Source organism: Sinohyriopsis cumingii, chromosome 5, assembly GCF_028554795.1.
Source record: "Sinohyriopsis cumingii isolate HCF-2022 chromosome 5, ASM2855479v2, whole genome shotgun sequence".
In the NCBI taxonomy this organism is placed as follows: Eukaryota; Metazoa; Mollusca; class Bivalvia; order Unionida; family Unionidae; genus Sinohyriopsis; species Sinohyriopsis cumingii.
The window spans coordinates 56,382,993-56,403,381 of NC_142965.1; the positions used below are offsets into that span (position 1 = coordinate 56,382,993).

Here is a 20,389-nt window from a genome sequence, read left to right on the forward strand (position 1 = left end):
ATGCATATGCGTGAGTGGCTTGATGGAAGTAAATGAATCATGCAACTGTTGAAACTATTGCAAACGTCGATATGCAACTTTATTGGAAGAATGTTGATATTGCTGTTGATTTTTTAAACCAATATTATTAAAGAAGCAGCATAATGTATGACAAAAGCTTGCTATTTTCAACAATTCCGGAAACAACCTGCATTTTGGGATAACGCACTTCACGTTTGAAACAAACACAATTTCATATTTTAAAGGAGTTTAGAAAACTAAAGTATTAAAACTTTACATCAATACATTGTTGAAAAATCAAAATTTAAAACATAAATCGTATGAAGACTAATTTAAATGAAAATAGTTTTGACACCAAGTTGCAGTCAAACTCAGATGGAAATAGCCTTTAGACAAATGTTAGGAAATATCTTAATGAACATGAATCATCCAGAAAAATGGTTTTCATATTTTCAGAAAATAATCAATTATTTTAAGTTTTTAAATAACTGCTCAGTTTGAAGAATTTATATTTAAAAATGAAATACAAACTATAAATTGTAATATTTGCAAGAAAGCGTAATCCAAATCTCGAGAATGCATTTTATTTGAAGAAATTTAGAAAGTAATGAGATTATTTGCGATAACAACAACAACAATAATAATAATAATAATAATAATAATAATAATAATTATAATATGTGTGAGTGTGTGTGTGTATGTTTGGGTGTGTGTGTCTGTGTGTCTGTGTGATTTTGATTTTTAACGCAGCTTTAACCATTTTCCAGTAATAACGCTACAACGTCTGCAGCGTGGCAATTAATAATGATGTTTAGCACTAGGCTGTCATACCGCAGAAATGTGGCATTATGTCCCACCCAGTCACATTATTCTGACACCAGGCAATCCAGCCCTGAATCTACCTTTTTAATGATGAGTGCCAAGCGAGGTAGCTGAAAGTACCATTTTATATGTCTTTGGCATGACTCGGCCGGGGATGGAACTCGGGACCTCCCGCATGCGGAGCTGACGCTCTAACCACTTAGGTTACTTGCTTTTAAAGTTGCATAAGCTTAAACGTAGATGGTCAGGTCATTGTCTGGCTGTAGAGGTGGGGAGATGAATTAATATTAAAGAAAGAAAACATTTATTGTACATACTGTGTTATATATATGAAAGAGAAGATAAATTATTTGGTTTGGGTTGTTATGTATATTTGATTTAATTTATATATAATTTAATTGTTTGCAAGTTTTAAAATCTTTAAAAAATTTTAATTTCATTATATGTCTAAATAATGTAGTCCTGTTTTCTAGGAACTCGATATTTCCAGAAAATAGTTTGACCTTGACTGTTCGTCATTGTAAACACATAAGTTTGACCTGGTCCTTATTTCAAAATTAGTAACAGTCACATCAGCACGTTTGTTTAAATTTATTGTGGGAATAATAAAAGTAAGATCGAGGCTGTATTGAACCTCGGCTTGTTTAGAGAAATAATCTCAGTCGAGCTTCTAAACAGTGACACGTAAAGGTGGTTCTTTTGTTGTGTCATTTTTGGGAATTACATTTTAATGTTTATTCGAATTATTTAGATTCTGAAAGATTAATTTGTTTCTCTGGAAATATTTGAGTGTTCATACAGAATTCTTGATCAAAGAAATTTCATTAATTCAAACACTGGATTATTTCTTGCGTTTCTAAAAAGAACTGTTGAATTCAACACAGTACAGGATACAGCGTAGGTCATCACCTTCCATTTTGGATTCTTCGTCGGGACTCACAATTGAATTTATTAAACTATTTCAATATTAGGACCTCTAAAATTGTATTTGTGGAATATTCTTGGATTATTTTTTATTTGATTCTTAATACTGTGAGTTCTTATTTTTCCATTTATACAGTAATTTTCCAGGGAAATAAATACTTTGTTAAATTTTTCAAGCTTGTTGTTTTCACTCTTTCTTGTGTTACTGTTTATTCGAGCCTACACATGTAACACAAGATTGTTAAAATTGACAGCTTATAAAGACTTGAGGATAAAATGTAACACTCTATTTATAATGACATATTTATTTTCCTATATTCGTAAGCTAAATGAGTAGAAAGGGTTTTTACGGGCACCAGTTGAGGCAAGGAAGCGTAGTACCTTATTTAGGAAAAAGGCCGTGAAAGTATGCTTGTCCTTAGTTTCTAAAAGCATTCCATACTGAAGCGAAAGAAAATGTTTGTGCCAGAGAGCAATATAAAACAGTTCCAGACACACTGCAAATTACTAACCACAAATGTCGTAACTCTCCCAACAACTACTTCAAAGTTAGTAACAACCCTCCCGCAGCTGAATCAAACATGAAAATGAAAATCTTGCACCTGCTAGACAGAGTGGGTAAGTTGTCTTTTCACAAGTTATTCCACAAGCAAATTTCCCGAAAGAGTATCCATGCGCTATTAACGGCAACATCTGCCACATTTCCAGGACAGAAAGTATCAGTTTCCACGAAACAGTGAAGCAGTAATCTCCACAAGTGGTTATCAGATGGGTACTGCGTTCTAATAGGCTCAACCACACCTGGTTATCAGATGGGTACTGCGTTCTAATAGTTCATCCACACGTGGTTATCAGATGGGTACTGCGTTCTAATAGTTCATCCACACGTGGTTATCAGATGGGTACTGCGTTCTAATAGGCTCATCCATACGTGGTTATCAGATGGGTACTGCGTTCTAATAGGCTCAACCACACCTGGTTATCAGATGGGTACTGCGTTCTAATAGTTCATCCACACGTGGTTATCAGATGGGTACTGCGTTCTAATAGTTCATCCACACGTGGTTATCAGATGGGTACTGCGTTCTAATAGGCTCATCCATACGTGGTTACCAGATGGGTACTGCATTCTAATAGGCTCATCGATACGTGGTTATCAGATGGGTACTGCGTTCTAATTGGCTCATCCATACGTGGTTATCAGGCTCATCCATACGTGGTTATCAGATGGGTACTGCGTTCTAATTGGCTCATCCATACGTGGTTATCAGATGGGTACTGCGTTCTAATAGTTCATCCACACGTGATCATCAGATGGGTACTGCGTTCTAATAGTTCATCCACATGTGGATATCAGATGGATACTGCATTCTAATAGTTCACCCACACGTGGTTATCAGATGGGTACTGCGTTCAAATTGGCTCATCCATACGTGGTTATCAGATGGGTACGGCGTTCCAATTGGCTCATCCATACGTGGTTATCAGATGGGTACTGCGTTCTAATAGTTCATCCACAGGTGGTTATCAGATGGGTACTGCGTTCTAATAGTTCATCCACACGTGGATATCAGATGGGTACTGCGTTCTAATAGGTCACCCACACGTGGTTATCAGATGGGTACTGCGTTCCAATTGGCTCATCCATACGTGGTTGTCAGATGGGTACTGCGTTCTAATTGGCTCATCCATACGTGGTTATCAGATTGGTACTGCGTTCCAATTGGTTCATCCATACGTGGTTATGAGATGGGTACTGCGTTCTAATAGTTCATCCACACGTGGTTATCAGATGGGTACTGCGTTCCAATAGTTCATCCACACGTGGTTATCAGATGGGTACTTCGTTCTAATAGTTCGTCCACAGGTGGTTATCAGATGGGTACTGCATTCTAATAGTTCATCCACAGGTGGTTATCAGATGGGTACTGCGTTCTAATTGGCTCATCCATACGTGGTTATCAGATGGGTACTGCGTTCTAATAGGCTTATCCATACGTGTTTATCAGATGGGTACTGCGTTCTAATTGGCTCATCCATATGTGGTTATCAGATGGGTACTGCGTTCCAATTGGCTCATCCATACGTGGTTATCAGATGGGTACTGCGTTCTAATAGTTCATCCACAGGTGGTTATCAGATGGGTACTGCGTTCTAATAGTTCATCCCAAGGTGGTTATCAGATGGGTACTGCGTTGTAATAGTTCATCCACACGTGGATATCAGATGGTTCCTGCGTTCTAATAGGTCACCCACACGTGGTTATCAGATGGGTACTGCGTTCTAATAGGCTCATCCATACCTGGTTATCAGATGGGTATTGCGTTCTAATAGGCTCATCCATACGTGGTTATCAGATGGGTACTGCGTTCTAATAGTTCATCCACACGTGGTTATGAGATGGGTACTGTGTTCTAATAGTTCATCCACACGTGTTTATTAGATGGGTACTGCGTTCTAATAGTTCATCCACACGTGGTTATCAGATGGGTACTGCGTTCTAATAGTTCATCCACAGGTGGTTATCAGATGGGAACTACTTTCTAATTGGCTCATCCACACGTGGTTATCAGATGGGTACTGCGTTCTAATTGGCTCATCCATACGTGGTTATGAGATGGGTACTGCGTTCTAATAGGCTCATCCACACGTGGGTACTGGGTTCTAATAGGCTCATCCATACGTGGTTATCAGATGGGTACGGCGTTCCAATTGGCTCATCCATACGTGGTTATGAGATGGGTACTGCGTTCTAATAGTTCATCCACACGTGGTTATCAGATGGGTACTGCGTTCTAATTGGCTCATCCATACGTGGTTATCAGATGGGTACTGCGTTCTAATAGGCTCATCCACACGTGGGTACTGGGTTCTAATAGGCTCATCCATACGTGGTTATCAGATGGGTACTGCGTTCCAATTGGCTCATCCATACGTGGTTATCAGATGGGTACTGAGTTCTAATAGTTCATCCACACGTGGTTATCAGATGGGTACTGCGTTCTAATAGTTCATCCACACGTGGATATCAGATGGGTACTGCGTTCTAATAGGTCACCCACACGTGGTTATCAGATGGGTACTGCGTTCCAATTGGCTCATCCATACGTGGTTGTCAGATGGGTACTGCGTTCTAATTGGCTCATCCATACGTGGTTATCAGATTGGTACTGCGTTCCAATTGGTTCATCCATACGTGGTTATGAGATGGGTACTGCGTTCTAATAGTTCATCCACACGTGGTTATCAGATGGGTACTGCGTTCTAATAGTTCATCCACACGTGGTTATCAGATGGGTACTTCGTTCTAATAGTTCATCCACAGGTGGTTATCAGATGGGTACTGCATTCTAATAGTTCATCCACAGGTGGTTATCAGATGGGTACTGCGTTCTAATTGGCTCATCCATAAGTGGTTATCAGATGGGTACTGCGTTCTAATAGGCTTATCCATACGTGTTTATCAGATGGGTACTGCGTTCTAATTGGTTCATCCATATGTGGTTATCAGATGGGTACTGCGTTCCAATTGGCTCAACCATACGTGGTTATCAGATGGGTACTGCGTTCTAATAGTTCATCCACAGGTGGTTATCAGATGGGTACTGCGTTCTAATAGTTCATCCACAGGTGGTTATCAGATGGGTACTGCGTTGTAATAGTTCATCCACACGTGGATATCAGATGGTTCCTGCGTTCTAATAGGTCACCCACACGTGGTTATCAGATGGGTACTGCGTTCTAATAGGCTCATCCATACCTGGTTATCAGATGGGTATTGCGTTCTAATAGGCTCATCCATACGTGGTTATCAGATGGGTACTGCGTTCTAATAGTTCATCCACACGTGGTTATGAGATGGGTACTGTGTTCTAATAGTTCATCCACACGTGGTTTATTAGATGGGTACTGCGTTCTAATAGTTCATCCACAGGTGGTTATCAGATGGGTACTACTTTCTAATTGGCTCATCCACACGTGGTTATCAGATGGGTACTGCGTTCTAATTGGCTCATCCATACGTGGTTATCAGATGGGTACTGCGTTCTAATAGGCTCATCCACACGTGGGTACTGGGTTCTAATAGGCTCATCCATACGTGGTTATCAGCTGGGTACTGAGTTCTAAGAGGTTCATCCATACACGGGAATAACATTACAGTCAGCATGAATTATAACACCAGTATGTCACAGTTTCATCTCTTTCAACGAGTTGTATATGATATTTTTTTTGGTCTTCGTTAGAGCTGTATCCCCAGTACCGTCTAACTGTCTACCGTATAATTTTTTTTCCAAATTAAAACCGATGAAGCGTAAACGCTATCCTTATTAAAAAGTAATATTAATTATAGCTATGTTCATATGACGTCCATCGATTATTCGGGATGGTACAGAAATATTATCAAATTTTTTATGTTGCTAATTTCTCACTAGCATAAATTGTGTACTTCTGATCGACATGTCTAGCCACATCCCTCGTTAACACATTCGTAATAATGCGCCGGGTTTACAAAACAATTAGTCGACGCTCGAAACGTCCTTGGTGCAGTTTGTATATGTAACAATAATTAATGTTACATTGTCATTGATTTTTGTTGTTTTAGTATTACTGGCGGCAGATATAATTAGATTATACTGAGATAATTATTTAGACTTTCATAAAGCATTATTAAGTCCGAATCACCTGAAGAATAATGTCACGTAATGTTAGTACATAATAAATACTGTACATTTTCAATGTGCCAAGGGAGATAAGCATCATGGGAGGTTGCACCGTTTTTAAATTTCTAGCAATGATGAAATATCTATTTTTAAAAATATATATGTATTCTCTAATACTAATATGCATTAAATTGTCTTCGGTCAGCAAACACACAATTTGCCTTTTTATAGTATGGCGATCATAGGAATATATCAATGCATGAATTTAGTTAAATTGTTGTAAACTTGTAAGAAGACGTGATGATGTATTCAACACAAGTAGTCTTGGGGTACGCTCAAGGTTAAACGATCTCTGTGTGAGATTTCAACTGACATAATAGAATGCCTTTTACCACTGACTCCTTAGTTACAATAAGATAACAAATGGGTGTTACTTACAATTACATAGGGTGTTAGTTACAATTACATAATAATTGTGTGTTATTTACAATTACATAATAATTGGGTGCTACTTACAATTACATAATAAATAATAATTGGGTTTTACTTACAATTATATAATAATTGAGTGTTACTTACAATTACATAATACTTGGGTTTTACTTACAATAACGTAGTAATTGGGTGTTACTTACAGTTACATAGGGTGTTACTTACAATTATATAATAATTGGGTGTTGCTTACAATTACATACAATATTGGGTGAAATACTTATGTCTTGATTAACTCAACTGATGTTTTATGATACATTCAACTCAAAAGAAGTGCTAAAATATTGTATCATGTTTCATTTGTTGATGCATTCTACTCTCGTTGATTTCTAATTTTCCTTTGTTTACTTGCTGTTGCTTCAAGAATTATATGCAATGTACACAATACAAGGCTTATATGTATACCCTATCCGTGTACTAACTCCATGTATGGCATATATGCATGCATGAGATCGTATCACATTTGAAAATATTACAAAACGAATACCTGTATGCATGGCATATATGCATGCTTGAGATCGTATCACATTTCAACAAATTATACAACAAATACATTACAATAAAAAAATTACATAACGAATACATTATATTAAAAATACACAACGAATACATGTATGTGTGACATATAAGTATGCATGAGATTTATTACATTTTATGCTGATTATTCATGCAGTATCATTAATTCAACACAGGTGAATCAGTCAATACAGTTAATGGAAGAAGCAATAAGGATGAACCACACAAACCACATGGTTTCAATGGTATGTATATCACCTACGTTTTCAGTATCATCTTTTTCAATATTGTGTCACGAAGCGTGATACTGACTTTCGATTCTATTTATAATTAAGGTTCAGCCGTGCTCTTAATTCTGAGAAATTGTCAGTTTTAGAAATGACTCAAATGACAATGATGCGTCAATAGGTTTGCTAACTCTTATGGTAAATGCTATAGAAATGGCACCCTTATGTTCGTCTTTGGGTACGTACGTGCGTTTATAAATTAGTGGGTGAATCCATAATATCACTCATCTTCCGTATCGTTTGAGACAGATACTCTGAGTCTTGTATAATCTGTACATATAGAAACGTAATATAGACGTACATAACAGTCATATAATTCGAATCCACATCGTAATCTCGGGGGCTGGGATAGCGGGTAGGATAGGCAATCGACATAAGGGATATACAGAAAATGACAAGAACATTAGAACAAAAGGATGCTTGTGGCAGACATTTGTGGGTGGCGATTCATAGGGCTTTAACACCTTGGAGAAACAGTGCTGGGGTTTGCTTTAAGAGTAGATCATTGTAGAGTTGGTTTATGGTTTATTTTCTTCTGAATTATTGCAAACCGACGAAATATTTCATCAATGCATGTACAATAATCTTGTCAATAATGTTTACAATTATGCGAATCACAGAAAGTGTCCAAATTATGTCTATGTACTCCGCTGAGTATCTACTCCACTGTATATCTGTCCCAATTGTATTGATAGAAAACTGTATATCTGTCCCAATTGTATTGATATAATACTGTATATCTGTCCCAATTGTATTTATAGAAAACTGTATATATGTCCCAGTTGTATTGATATAACACTGTATATCTTTCCCAGTTGTATTGATAGAACACTGTATATCTGTCCCAATTGTATTGATAGAAAACTGTATATATGTCCTAGTTTTTATTGATATAACAAGCATACTGTCCAAAATATGCTGCCTTCAAGAGATCACTGCTCTGAAATTCTTAATCATTTGAATTATATTGGACTACACTTTATTTTGCAACTTATGTCTTTTTTTTGCCACAGGTAAGACTATTGCCAGAGTTATCAAGTCTCGACTATGGTATTTTGTACAAGCCATACTCATCGAAGCTGGACAATATTACATCAATAAATGCTACTTACAGGTATGTACTGTAGCTCAGGGTAGAATATATAGTCCTAATACATTCATTGTGGTATTAAAAATTGAAGTAGCATACATTTATATGGAATATTAGCAAAGTTATTCTAGTTTATAATGTCCACCAAAGTTTATTATTCTATACTACATTTCTATATAGAGTGTGCGAAAGATTAAATTACAAATAATTTTGGTTTAAGTCAATTGTACAATTGTTCTGAAGTTCGAAAAGCTTGTAAAGATCGAGAGCTATGATGGTTGTCCGATGCGTTTTTGTTTGGAAATAGTTGAAATGGAGAATGAATACGATGCCACTGACTATACAAGAGTACCAAATGACTATTACACATTGCGGCACTGACAGTTTGAGTATGAGGCTGCAGTAGTGCAAATATAGGTCATAATTTGAAACATAATATTTGCTGGCGTGCTAGGATTAGAAATACAATGTATCATATATGCACATATATAAATAGGCCTGCTATTATCGGAGTAGATCACTAGCTAATTTTAACCGTATCATTGTTACATGGATGCTGAGAAAGTAAAACAAGTACATGCATCATATCTTTAATCCATCGTGCAAAGGGCATTAGTTATAAAAATAATGAAAATCTCTTTGGACATAAAATATATCTGGATTTATATTGTTTGCTGTTATCATTTTGTTTACTCAATGACTCTGTTAACACTAGTAACATGGTAGCATGATAGGTTATCGTATGCTATCATATCAACAAATTGGTGTTTGTATGATATGATATATACAAATTGATAAGCACTGGGAGTTGCTGGGAAGGCAAAATTGGTAATGAGGCTTGACCTTGACATTACAGCAGTTTGCCATTATCATCGCAATGCGTAATTAACAATACTTCAGAAGTATCAATTTTGCTGCAGAAACCAGTTACGCGTGGATGCTAATCACTCCATCTCTGGAATTATGTCCTCCGTATTACAACTTTCTTCATACCTGAACAAGGTAAAACATTTACTTGATAGTTTTATGAACATATACTGGATTTAATTTTTAATCATATAGAAACTGACAAATGCAGAAAAGTTCCAAATAATTCAATCCGATTCGGTTTGTGTTACATATAACTTGCAGGATGGTTAATATTAATAAGTAATATTCGATTCAAGTTTATTAAATATCGGTTTTAACGAGCATATTTGAATAGTAAACGGTAGGGATTGATTCATGTAAGGGAAATGAACAGGTTCTCGTAGTAATAAAGAACTTTTTCTCTCTATAATTTATTATTTTATTTCGCATATATAATTCAGATTTATATAATTCCTGTAGTTTGTTAAAACTGGTAGTATGTTTAATTTTTCTGCCATAATTTCTCCATTTCATACAAAAGTGATTTCCTAATGCAAAGCTGAACGACATCTCAACTATTTTAATACAGCTCGCAGTTATATCACTTTGATAGAGACAAAACGCCTCTTTAGCGTCACATCACTGACTCAAGAGTCGAAACAGGAATGATGATTGGGACATTAGGACCTTCGAAGAATTTTTTCGTAGACAGCATTTTGATTTGTGGTCTAATGTAAGGGACCGAAAAATATAAAAACACTCAACAGAATAATCAAGAATACTTTCCGCCAATATTTTATTTAGCGCCTTTCTTGAATTCAAACGCCATTGATTCACAGTTCAAGATTGTTTAACAGGTGCACACTTTCGCGGCTAAAACAGATAGTAATTTAGTGAAATCTATTTACATCCCTCTCTGACAACATTCTGTAATCCGCGTGTGCCATGCAGTGGCCTTTTGATTTTCCCAACTGTGTTATCTTTTCTCTAGACATATTTCAAACACACACGATCGCATTGGGGTGTTAGCTCCTTTAACCAAGGTAAGGAGTATTACCGCGCATGTCTCAGGTGGCACCTATCCATAGAGATATCCCCAGAAGAGGTGCACGCAAAGGGTCTGGCAGAGGTTGATCGTATCAACCGTGAAATGCTTCAAGTAAGTTAAACAACTGAGCATTATATTAGTGAAATACATTGATTTAGTCAAATCTACTATTCAAATTATTTTAAAAGGTAACAGGCAACGAAAAGCAACACATTAATTACAGCTATTATGAAACCCTTTTTATCTGAATTTAATTAATCTGCGAATCAAAAATGCCCCCCACCCCGTCTCCAAACAAACAAAACAACAAAAATAAAACAGCAAAAATAAAATCAAAAACAAAAAGAAAACTAAAATAACAAAACAAAAAAAGGAATACAAACAACAACAATAACAAAAACAAAACAAAACAACAGAAAACAATAACAAAAAACATTATGTCCTTCCAGACCATTCGTACACTTAATGAAGTGAATAGAAATGTTCAAATATCGTGTATAAGTAATACAGCCGTAGAATGATTAGAACATTATATGCATCAATAATGTTATTACACATTTGATTCTTTGTACACTTGTTAATTACTATAGAGGTTAAACCTTTGTCATATATGATGGTAATAAAGAGAACTTATAGTTTTGTTGTCTCAAATCTGTTCATGTTAAATTCTCAACCTGTCTGGGCGTACAAAAATGTATTGGTAAATTGAACAGTTTTGGAAATATTCTACCTCTGTCGATGTACGTATGATTCATTTGCCGAGTAGAAACGCAGTCTGGTACTCACGTAAGCTTTCAAGTGTTAGTTGTAGAATTGAATTATACGCTGATTTAATAACTGTGTCTTTTTACAGGTGACGAAGAAACTAAACTTTAACGGAACAGTGAGAGAATTCTTCAGCTCGCTTAATGGATCAAATAAATTCTATCTTCAGACTGGGGTACGATTAATAATTATATTAGAAAATCACGTGTGCAATGTTGTACCATACGTAAGACGGTAATGTACAGATCATAAAGGAATGTAATATTAGTTTCAGTTTCAATTTTCAAGGTACATGATTTGAAGCACTAAATAAAAAAGACAACAGAGTAAAATTTGAGAGGACAATACCTTTTCAGTATAATACTTTCTTGTAAAACAGTACAACATTGACAGGCTAATAAGTATGTAGTATAATAAATTCGATGGTATACTACAACATGTGCGACGGTAGAAACAAATTTCGTAATCAATGACCTTCTGCTTGCCGTTGGTGAAAGCACCTGATATAATGGTTTCCTGCGTGACAGACAAATTTAGATTTAATTGACACAAAATACTTCAGTGTCTTATGTCTATATCTAAATGAAGATCATATGTATATATATATATATATATATATATATATATATATATATATATATATATATATATGATTTATGTTTGTTTCCAATTTTATCTTCAGGATGCAGTTTTGGAACAGTATCGAAAAGTAGTTTTCGAGAGAGCTAAACCGAAATTGTCAAAACTTTTTAAAGATATTCCTAATTTGCCCGTCTTGTAAGTATTTTCTTAAATCATCCCCCTCCGGTAGTCCTATTACTCATTTTGCTTTCTAAGACAGCTTTTGTCGGAAAGACAAGGGATGAAGACATACATGAAATAAAGTTAGGTTCTTTTCAACCTGAAAACACTTGGAGGGCTGCCATGGTAACGAAATCTTACTGGCATGATGATAGTTTCTTACCAAATTCCAAACACTGGGACAGTTGTCATGCTGATGAACACACATTGATGGTAAATAATGATAAGACATCACTTTCCGATAGCAACATAATGCATTTTGCTTTGTATGACATCCTTTGCCAATTAAATGAAATAATAATAATAGGTTCCCACAAAACCCAAACACTTGGACGGCTGTCATGGTGACAAAAACTTACCGACATGAAGTAATAAGATCCTTACCAGTTTTGAAATACTGGGACAGCTGTCACGATGACGAAGACTCATTTGAACGGCAGTCATGTTGGAGGGGACACACTGATGGTAAATAGTGATATGGCCGTAGTTAACTACATACATTTGAATGGCTTTCATAGTGACGAAAATTTTTTTGGACGTCTCACATGGGAACCATTTATTTATATTACAGTTTGGGCAAAAACCAGAATAAATTATTTTCTTAATTCAACACAAAGAATACGTATTTCGGGACCTAACACACAAACACATACACAAAATTATCAGTGACTTTAACAGTAAACTGAAAACTTGAAGAACCTGTACGAGCTGGTTAAAAACAGTTTATGTATTAGCAAAGGGGCAAATAAAGGGACAGTCTGTATTCTAGCAAAAGGGGAACCAAAGGGCAAACAAAGAAAATTAATATCTCAAATGCATGCAGTACAACGATGTGTAAAGCTAATCACTTCATGTGCATAAACAGCAAGAAAGCATTACTATTATATATTCATGAGATTTCAGCAAATCATTTTCGTTGCAGGTCTGTTAATATAGAAGTTTAATACCTGCCACAATAATTTGTTGAGTTCCAATGGGCTGACTAGATGGCTCGATGTTTCGACAGTATGCATTTCCACTGCAGAATGCTTCTTGACTAGAGGTTTTATACCTGTTCTAGAGGACACTATTGTGAAACACTGACAATATCAATCTGAATTCCATCGCATGCTAGAAAAATACTCCGAGCAAAATATGACCATTTACAGCTGCCTTCTGCCCCGTTGTTATTATTATGTTATAATTGATCTCCTGACTTCACAGTGACCATAGTATGTGTCACCGCTAACCGTAACGCATACAATAGCTTCACTGTATTGCGGCCCAAAGATATCTTCGATAGAGTCATGACAAAGTTGCAGGCAAAACTACAAATTGAAAGTGTAGGTATTCCATTGATTTTTGAAGCGAAACCAACTGTTATTTTCAACCCGTATCATTATGTAAGAATCTGCTTTTCAAACAACTAGTCAGATGTTCGTCCGTCAAACTTTGCCAAAATGGAAGAGTCGAAGTTATTCAACTCATATCGGACAAAAGACGAGGATGTTCCGAATGTGATGATATGTGACCATTCAGACCACTTAAGGTATTTCTGCTATACAAAAATATAACTCGTATGTATAAATAGCACAGTGATTTACAGTAAAATCATAATTTTTCGCCAGAAACAAATGCAAAATCAATTCGAACCACTGAGGTTATTTCTACGATTGCATTTAACATAGGATCGACGGAAAAGTTGCGAATGAAAACATACAGTTCGATACATTCGCGACATTTTGTTCGCAAATAGCCAATTTAGTAAGAATTACAGCTCCATGCATACATTTGAGGTATGATCAGCTGAATAAACCTTAAGTTTCGGAATGGCTATATGACGTCACGTGGCGTCATGTGACATTTTACATGTATTATCACCATCTCTCTTTGAGCTTGAATCCTATAGTATTATCATTTGGCTAGGGCCGTATAACCCACCAAAGAATTCTGAAGGAGAATAATTTCTTCTTGGGAAAGGCAATTACTAGAATAATACATGGATAAAGTTGTATAATACTGTTGTTTGGTTGTTATATTTGACTAACTGCAAATCCTATATTGATGAATTTGTAATGAAGGTTAACCAATAAAAGAGGATGTTCTTACGTTCACCAAATCCTTGACTACTTATAACTGGAGATATGGTCACACCATTCTTCCTATCTAATCAATTTAGTGTCATTTTATTTTACCTTTAGCGTACACATTATAGACTATTGATTTCTACTTCCTTTCTACATGCAATGGGCGTTCGATTTCGACTTATTTTTTTACATGCAATAGGCTATCGATTTCTACTTCTTTTCTACATGCTATAGGCAATCGATTTCTACTCAGTTCTACATGAAATAGGCGGTCGATTTTTACTTAATCTCTATCATCATCTTTAACATACGATATATCATTTATTATGTATCCATTTAATTTCAATTATACTTGTTCAAAATATTCGATGCCCACGTTAGACTTAGTATTTTTGTTTCGCGCCCGATACTCTAATTTTCTTTGTCGCAGCCTCCATGACACAAATATTGTGAGTTTATACATCATTTACACATGGCTGTATTCTTATTAAAAGGCACTTTAATATTAACGTAAAATTCAATCAAATGCATTTTCAAATATGACACAGTATCACTTACGTGGAAATACGCCCTTGGCTAATGGTCGATAACAGGGAAATGTTTTATTTCTAACTTTTACATACCAATTGTATATAAAGAATCGCCGAGATGCCCTCCGAAGGTCCAGCTGCAGTGTATAATCCTGGGTCTCCAAACGGATCACGGCCTGGTCATTTCCTTGTCAACGTCAAAAGACCGACGGACAGGTAATGTTGAACATGTTTAATGATTTAAGTGAGGAATACATGTATTGAAAGAATGGATACAATTTCAGCCAGTCCTTCAGGAAAATTAGTTAATGTCAAACTTTTATATCAGTTCATGCCATTCGAATATCTTATTCATGTTCCTCAATGTCTATTTCATGTTCTTCAAAGTCTATTTCATGTTCCTCGATGTCTGTTTCATGCTCCCCGAATGTATATTTCATGTCTCTCAAGGTTTATTTCATGCTCCCCGAATGTTTAGTTCATGTTCCTTTATGTCTATGTCATGTCCCTCGAATCTCTATTTGATGTTCCTAGAATGTCTATTTCATGCTCCTCGAATGACTATTTCATGCTCCTCGAATGTCTATTTCATGTTCCTAGAATGTCTATTTCATGCTCCTCGAATGTCTATTTCATGTTCCTCGAATGTCTATTTTATGTTCCTCGAATGTCTATTTCATGTTCCTCGAATGTCTATTTTATGTTCCTCGATGTCTATTTCATGCTCCTCGAATGTCTATTTCATGTTCCTCGAATGTCTATTTTATGTTCCTCGATGTCTATTTCATGATCCTCTAATGTTTATTTCATGCTCACAAATGTCTATTTCAATATTCATCGAATGTCTATTTCATGTTCCTCGAATGTCTATTTCATGCTCCCCAAATGTCTTTTTTATGTTGCTCGAATGTCTATTTCATGTTCCTCGAATGTATTTTTCATGTTCCTCGATGTCTATTTCATGTTCCTTGATGTCTATTTCATGTTCCTCGGTATCTATGTCATGTTCCTCGAATGTCTATTTCATGCTCCCCGAATTTCTATTTCAAATTCCTCGAATGTCTATTTCATAATTTTAATTTAATCATGAAAACAGAAGATCACATGCAAATTTTGACAACATATAAATTGTAATTTAACTCAGTTTTCTCTGCTAACGTGAACAGTTGCTGTAAAAATTTCTGACACATGAGTCCAAGCTGCCAAAATGTGTTTTGTTCCTTAGGGTGTGTGTGTGTGTGTGTGTGTGTGTGTGTGTGTGTGTGTGTGTGTGATAGATTTTGATTGGATGGATGATTTATCGCATGTCAGGGTTCTTCCTAATTCAATTTGTTATTATGACAAGTTTTTGATAAATATGAGACTATAATTCCAAATTAATGAAATGAATTCAGTTTTTCACGATAATTTTAATTGATTACACTGGACAACAAATTTTTACAAAAGTCATGTTACTGAAATAAAATTAGTCAATTCTTATCAATTTTTATGTGCTGAACATGAATATGACAGTCAAATTGCAAAATTGGCTCTAGTTTTTTTGTAATCTGCAAGAAATTAATGTTTACATAAGGAAATGCATTCCAATAGTAAAAGGTCAACTGTAATAGCCTACCTATAAAAAATCAAGTCATTGACTACATCTTAGATTTCTTCGCCTGTCTCTTGTACAGCTGTTCGGGAGCATCTCTGAGGAGTGTCCAGCAGTAGTCAGCCAGCATTGTAGTGGACCATTTTCCCTGGTATCTTTGTTCCATTGTTGCGATATCTTGATGAAAACGTTCGCCGTGTTCATCACTAACAATACCACAGTTGCTAGGAAAGAAATCCAAATGGGAATGAAGGAAGTGAATCTTTAGAGACATATTGCAGCCAAGTTTCTTATACTTCATCAACATGTCTTCTACTAGTTCCTTATAGTTTTCTGCCCTAACATTTCCGAGGAAGTTTGTAGAAACTAGGCGAAAAGCATTCCATGCTTGTTTCGCGTCACCTTCCAGCAAGTTGTTGAACCGGTCATCTTTGAAAAGCTCTCGAATCTGAGGACCCACAAAAACTCCCTCTTTAATCTTTGCTTCGCTGAGTCGAGGGAATTTTTCATGCAGGTATCGGAATGCTGGCAAAGTCCGGTCAATGGCTTTCACGAAGTTCTTCATCAAACCTAGTTTGATGTGAAGGGGTGGTAGCAAGATTTTCTGAGCCTCAACCAGAGCTGGGTGTTGGATATTCTTCTCTCCAATGGCTACATTCTGCCTGTGAGTCCATTCCTTCCTCATGTAGTGCATTTCCCTTGCTCGGCTATCCCACTCGCATAAGAAACACATGTATTTTGTATATCCTTGCTGCAGTCCCATTAAAAGGGCAACTAAGTTCAAATCACCACAGAGGTGCCAGCTGTACTTGTTATACTCAATGGAATTCAGTAGCTGCCTTAAGTTATCGTATGTCTCTTTCATGTGGACAGCATACGCTACTGGAATAGATGGAAGAATGTTTCCATTGTGCAAAAGCACAGCCTTGAGACTCAGTTTCGAAGAGTCCACAAATAGTCTCCATTCTTGTGGGTCATGAGTGATTTTTAAAACATTCATGAGGCCCTCAATATCGGAACAGAATATCAGATTACTTTCCTTTCTGAAGAAAGGCTCCAATTGCTGGTGGCGCTTTCGATATGCAGTAATTGTGACATCTTCTTCTAGAAGATTCCATTGTTGGAGTCTTGATCCTAGCAATTCTGCCTTGTTCTTTGATAAGTCCAAATCACGAATCAGGTCATTTAGTTCTTCCTGTGTTATTCTGTGTGGGGTTGATGATGCACCACAGTGAAAATCTGGATCACTGCATGCTGATGGACCAGGAGAAGAACAGGTCGACTCACCTTTGTCTTCGTCAGATGAATCAAGAGAATATTCTGCTGGAGGTTCTGGAATAGGAAGTCCCTCACCATGTGGAACTGGTCTCAATGCAGACGGAATGTTTGGGTAGACTATTCTCGACTTCTTTCGCTTCGTTATTCCGCCGGAAAGAGGAGGAACCAAGCAGAAGTAACAGTCATTTAGGTGGTTGCTTGGCTCTCTCCACACCATTGGGACTGCAAACGGCATTGATGACCTTTTGCAATTCAACCACTGTGAAAGCTGTGTTGTACATGTAGCACAGCATATATGCGGAGCCCAAGGCTTGTCTTGGTCACCAACCTTGCATCCGAAGTAAAGATGATATGCCTTCTTCACTTGAGAATTGATACTTTTCTTCTGGTTGGCAAATGTCACTTCCCCACAAATATAGCAAAAATTGTCCGCGGTATTAACACACTTTCGAGGCATTACTGTTCTTTATTGTACGTAAATGGATAAAATAATAAGTTTTATGTAACAGTAGCTTGAACTGTCTCGCACAACGTCTAAAATATTTTAAATGCTGAACCTATCTGATTGGGCTTTATATAGTACACTGCTTACGTCAGCTTCAGCAGCCGCCTGGCATTAGTATAATAGGCCTACACATGTATAGTACACTGCTGACGTCAACTTACTTCAGCAGCCGCATGGCATTAGTATTGCATTGCATCAGAAAATGATGCAATCAACTGTGGATGATGTGAGCATGATGGTATTATGCAATGTTACATCATTATTCCGGATGTTGCTGCAGTCCTACTGGAGAAATTTACACAGTGAAACATAGAAAATGAGGTATATGAATATCTTCAAAACGAGAGCCAATACAAATTTTTCACGGTTATATTCGTGTTCGGCACACCAAAATACTACAGATTAGGGCCTTTTCAAGTCAGTAATGATTTCACTGTTGACCAGTGTTATGATAATGCTGACGTCATTCAACAAAAGACATTAGATTGGTTAATAGTTATGTACATTTTCATCCAGTCCAACGTTCAGTATGCCAGCTATAGCATTACACGAAGCTGATCCCGGACACCATATGCAGGTAATTTTATCCTTGCTTTTATTTTTACTCTCGTACTGTCAGACATCATTTATCGTGTACTCGTATGTATTATTCTTGACGATACCGTAACTTCTGTTAATTCATTACTTTTTAATTATTTAATTTGATCAAATAACATTTGGTTTACTTTATTTTACTTTTATATTTTTCTATTAAATTCACCGTCAACACTTTTGCATCGCAAGAAGATACTCACATCAGTCCTACATATAAGAGCAGTTAACAATATGTTTTCTTTATAAAACAAGATTAAATCCCCAAATGAAACTTAACCATCCAGATTTCTTTTAAAAACAATAGCAAAAAGCATGGATGTTGCATTAAAACGGGAGAGGTTTTGTCAGCATCCAGTTCAGATAGTTAGGTTATCTACCATTTTTTAATTTTTTGCAGATTCTTAAATGTATTTTTTTTAAAAAAACTTATTCATTGCCGAATATTAAATGTAATGAATGATCAGGAAATTTTATTTTCCGCACGCATTAAGATCATTTACCGGGAAAATAGTTTGAAAGTTAAATATTTTTATAAATATATGTTACTGGAGTAGTAAATGACCAATCACTATTATACCAAAGGTTTTTAATTTGTTGAATTAACCTGACTTTGTTCTTAATGATCTAAATTAAAGGCATTTGCAATGACCTTAAATATGGCAATTAATATACTTAATCGACTGAATAAGAAAATTGAATATTTGGACGAACAAATGCAAGTATAAAAAAACACGTTTTCTTGAAACATTGATTTATTTCACATTTCAGGATATATATTCCCAGACAACCACAGGCATTCCTAATTTTCGGAAATTCTTAGATTATTCCATCTCTTTTGCAATCCCGTATCATTTTCCATTCTACACAGCTTACATTGAGGTGAGAAAGATTAAATATTACAGTACATCAAATCCTTTAAAGTGCTAAAGATTGCGACGGCAGTCCAATGTATCGTACATAATAGTCATACAGTGAATACTAGAGCAATGTATCGTACATAATAGCCATACAGTGAATACTAGAACAATGTATCGTACATAATAGCCATACAGTGAATACTAGAACAATGTATCGTACATAATAGCCATACAGTGAATACTAGAATATATGATGATGCAAAATATTTTCCTGGAAAACTGATATTGAAGCATAACGATATATTCAAGATTTTCTTTCTTGAATACATTGTACAAAATGTTTTCTGAATAGTCCATTCTATTGCTGAATGTTACTACATACAAACAATATATATTATTTACCTACTATATAAATTATCTTACCTGTATCGAAAAATGAACTTGCATATATCTGGAACAGTAAAAAAATGAATCAAAGAGAAAGAGAACTAATTAATATCAACCAAGGTAAAGTCATATCATGGCTTATCAAGACAAATTAACACAGATATTTAGATTGATAATTTTCAAGAACTAGTAATTTCAAGTTGCATCAATGAAAAAAATTTACACAATCGCAATATTAATAAAATAAAATAAACACTAAAATAACTCGTATTGTAAAAAAAAACTCTCAAAAGGTCGTTAAAGATCATATACTTCTGTATAACATA

General features: G+C 35.8%; 1 protein-coding gene across 1 annotated transcript in view; it reads left to right on the forward strand.

Moving 5' to 3' along the window:
• Window positions 1-20,389, forward strand: part of LOC149799222 (uncharacterized) — a 266,176-nt gene that overhangs the window by 202,964 nt on the left and 42,823 nt on the right. The window contains exons 39-47 of the mRNA XM_089958164.1: window positions 7,592-7,660; window positions 8,716-8,816; window positions 9,713-9,794; window positions 10,633-10,800; window positions 11,543-11,629; window positions 12,137-12,231; window positions 14,960-15,067; window positions 18,742-18,802; window positions 19,588-19,698. Of these exons, the coding sequence (XP_089814290.1) occupies window positions 7,592-7,660; window positions 8,716-8,816; window positions 9,713-9,794; window positions 10,633-10,800; window positions 11,543-11,629; window positions 12,137-12,231; window positions 14,960-15,067; window positions 18,742-18,802; window positions 19,588-19,698 (882 nt within the window). The remainder of the gene's footprint in view (window positions 1-7,591; window positions 7,661-8,715; window positions 8,817-9,712; window positions 9,795-10,632; window positions 10,801-11,542; window positions 11,630-12,136; window positions 12,232-14,959; window positions 15,068-18,741; window positions 18,803-19,587; window positions 19,699-20,389) is intronic.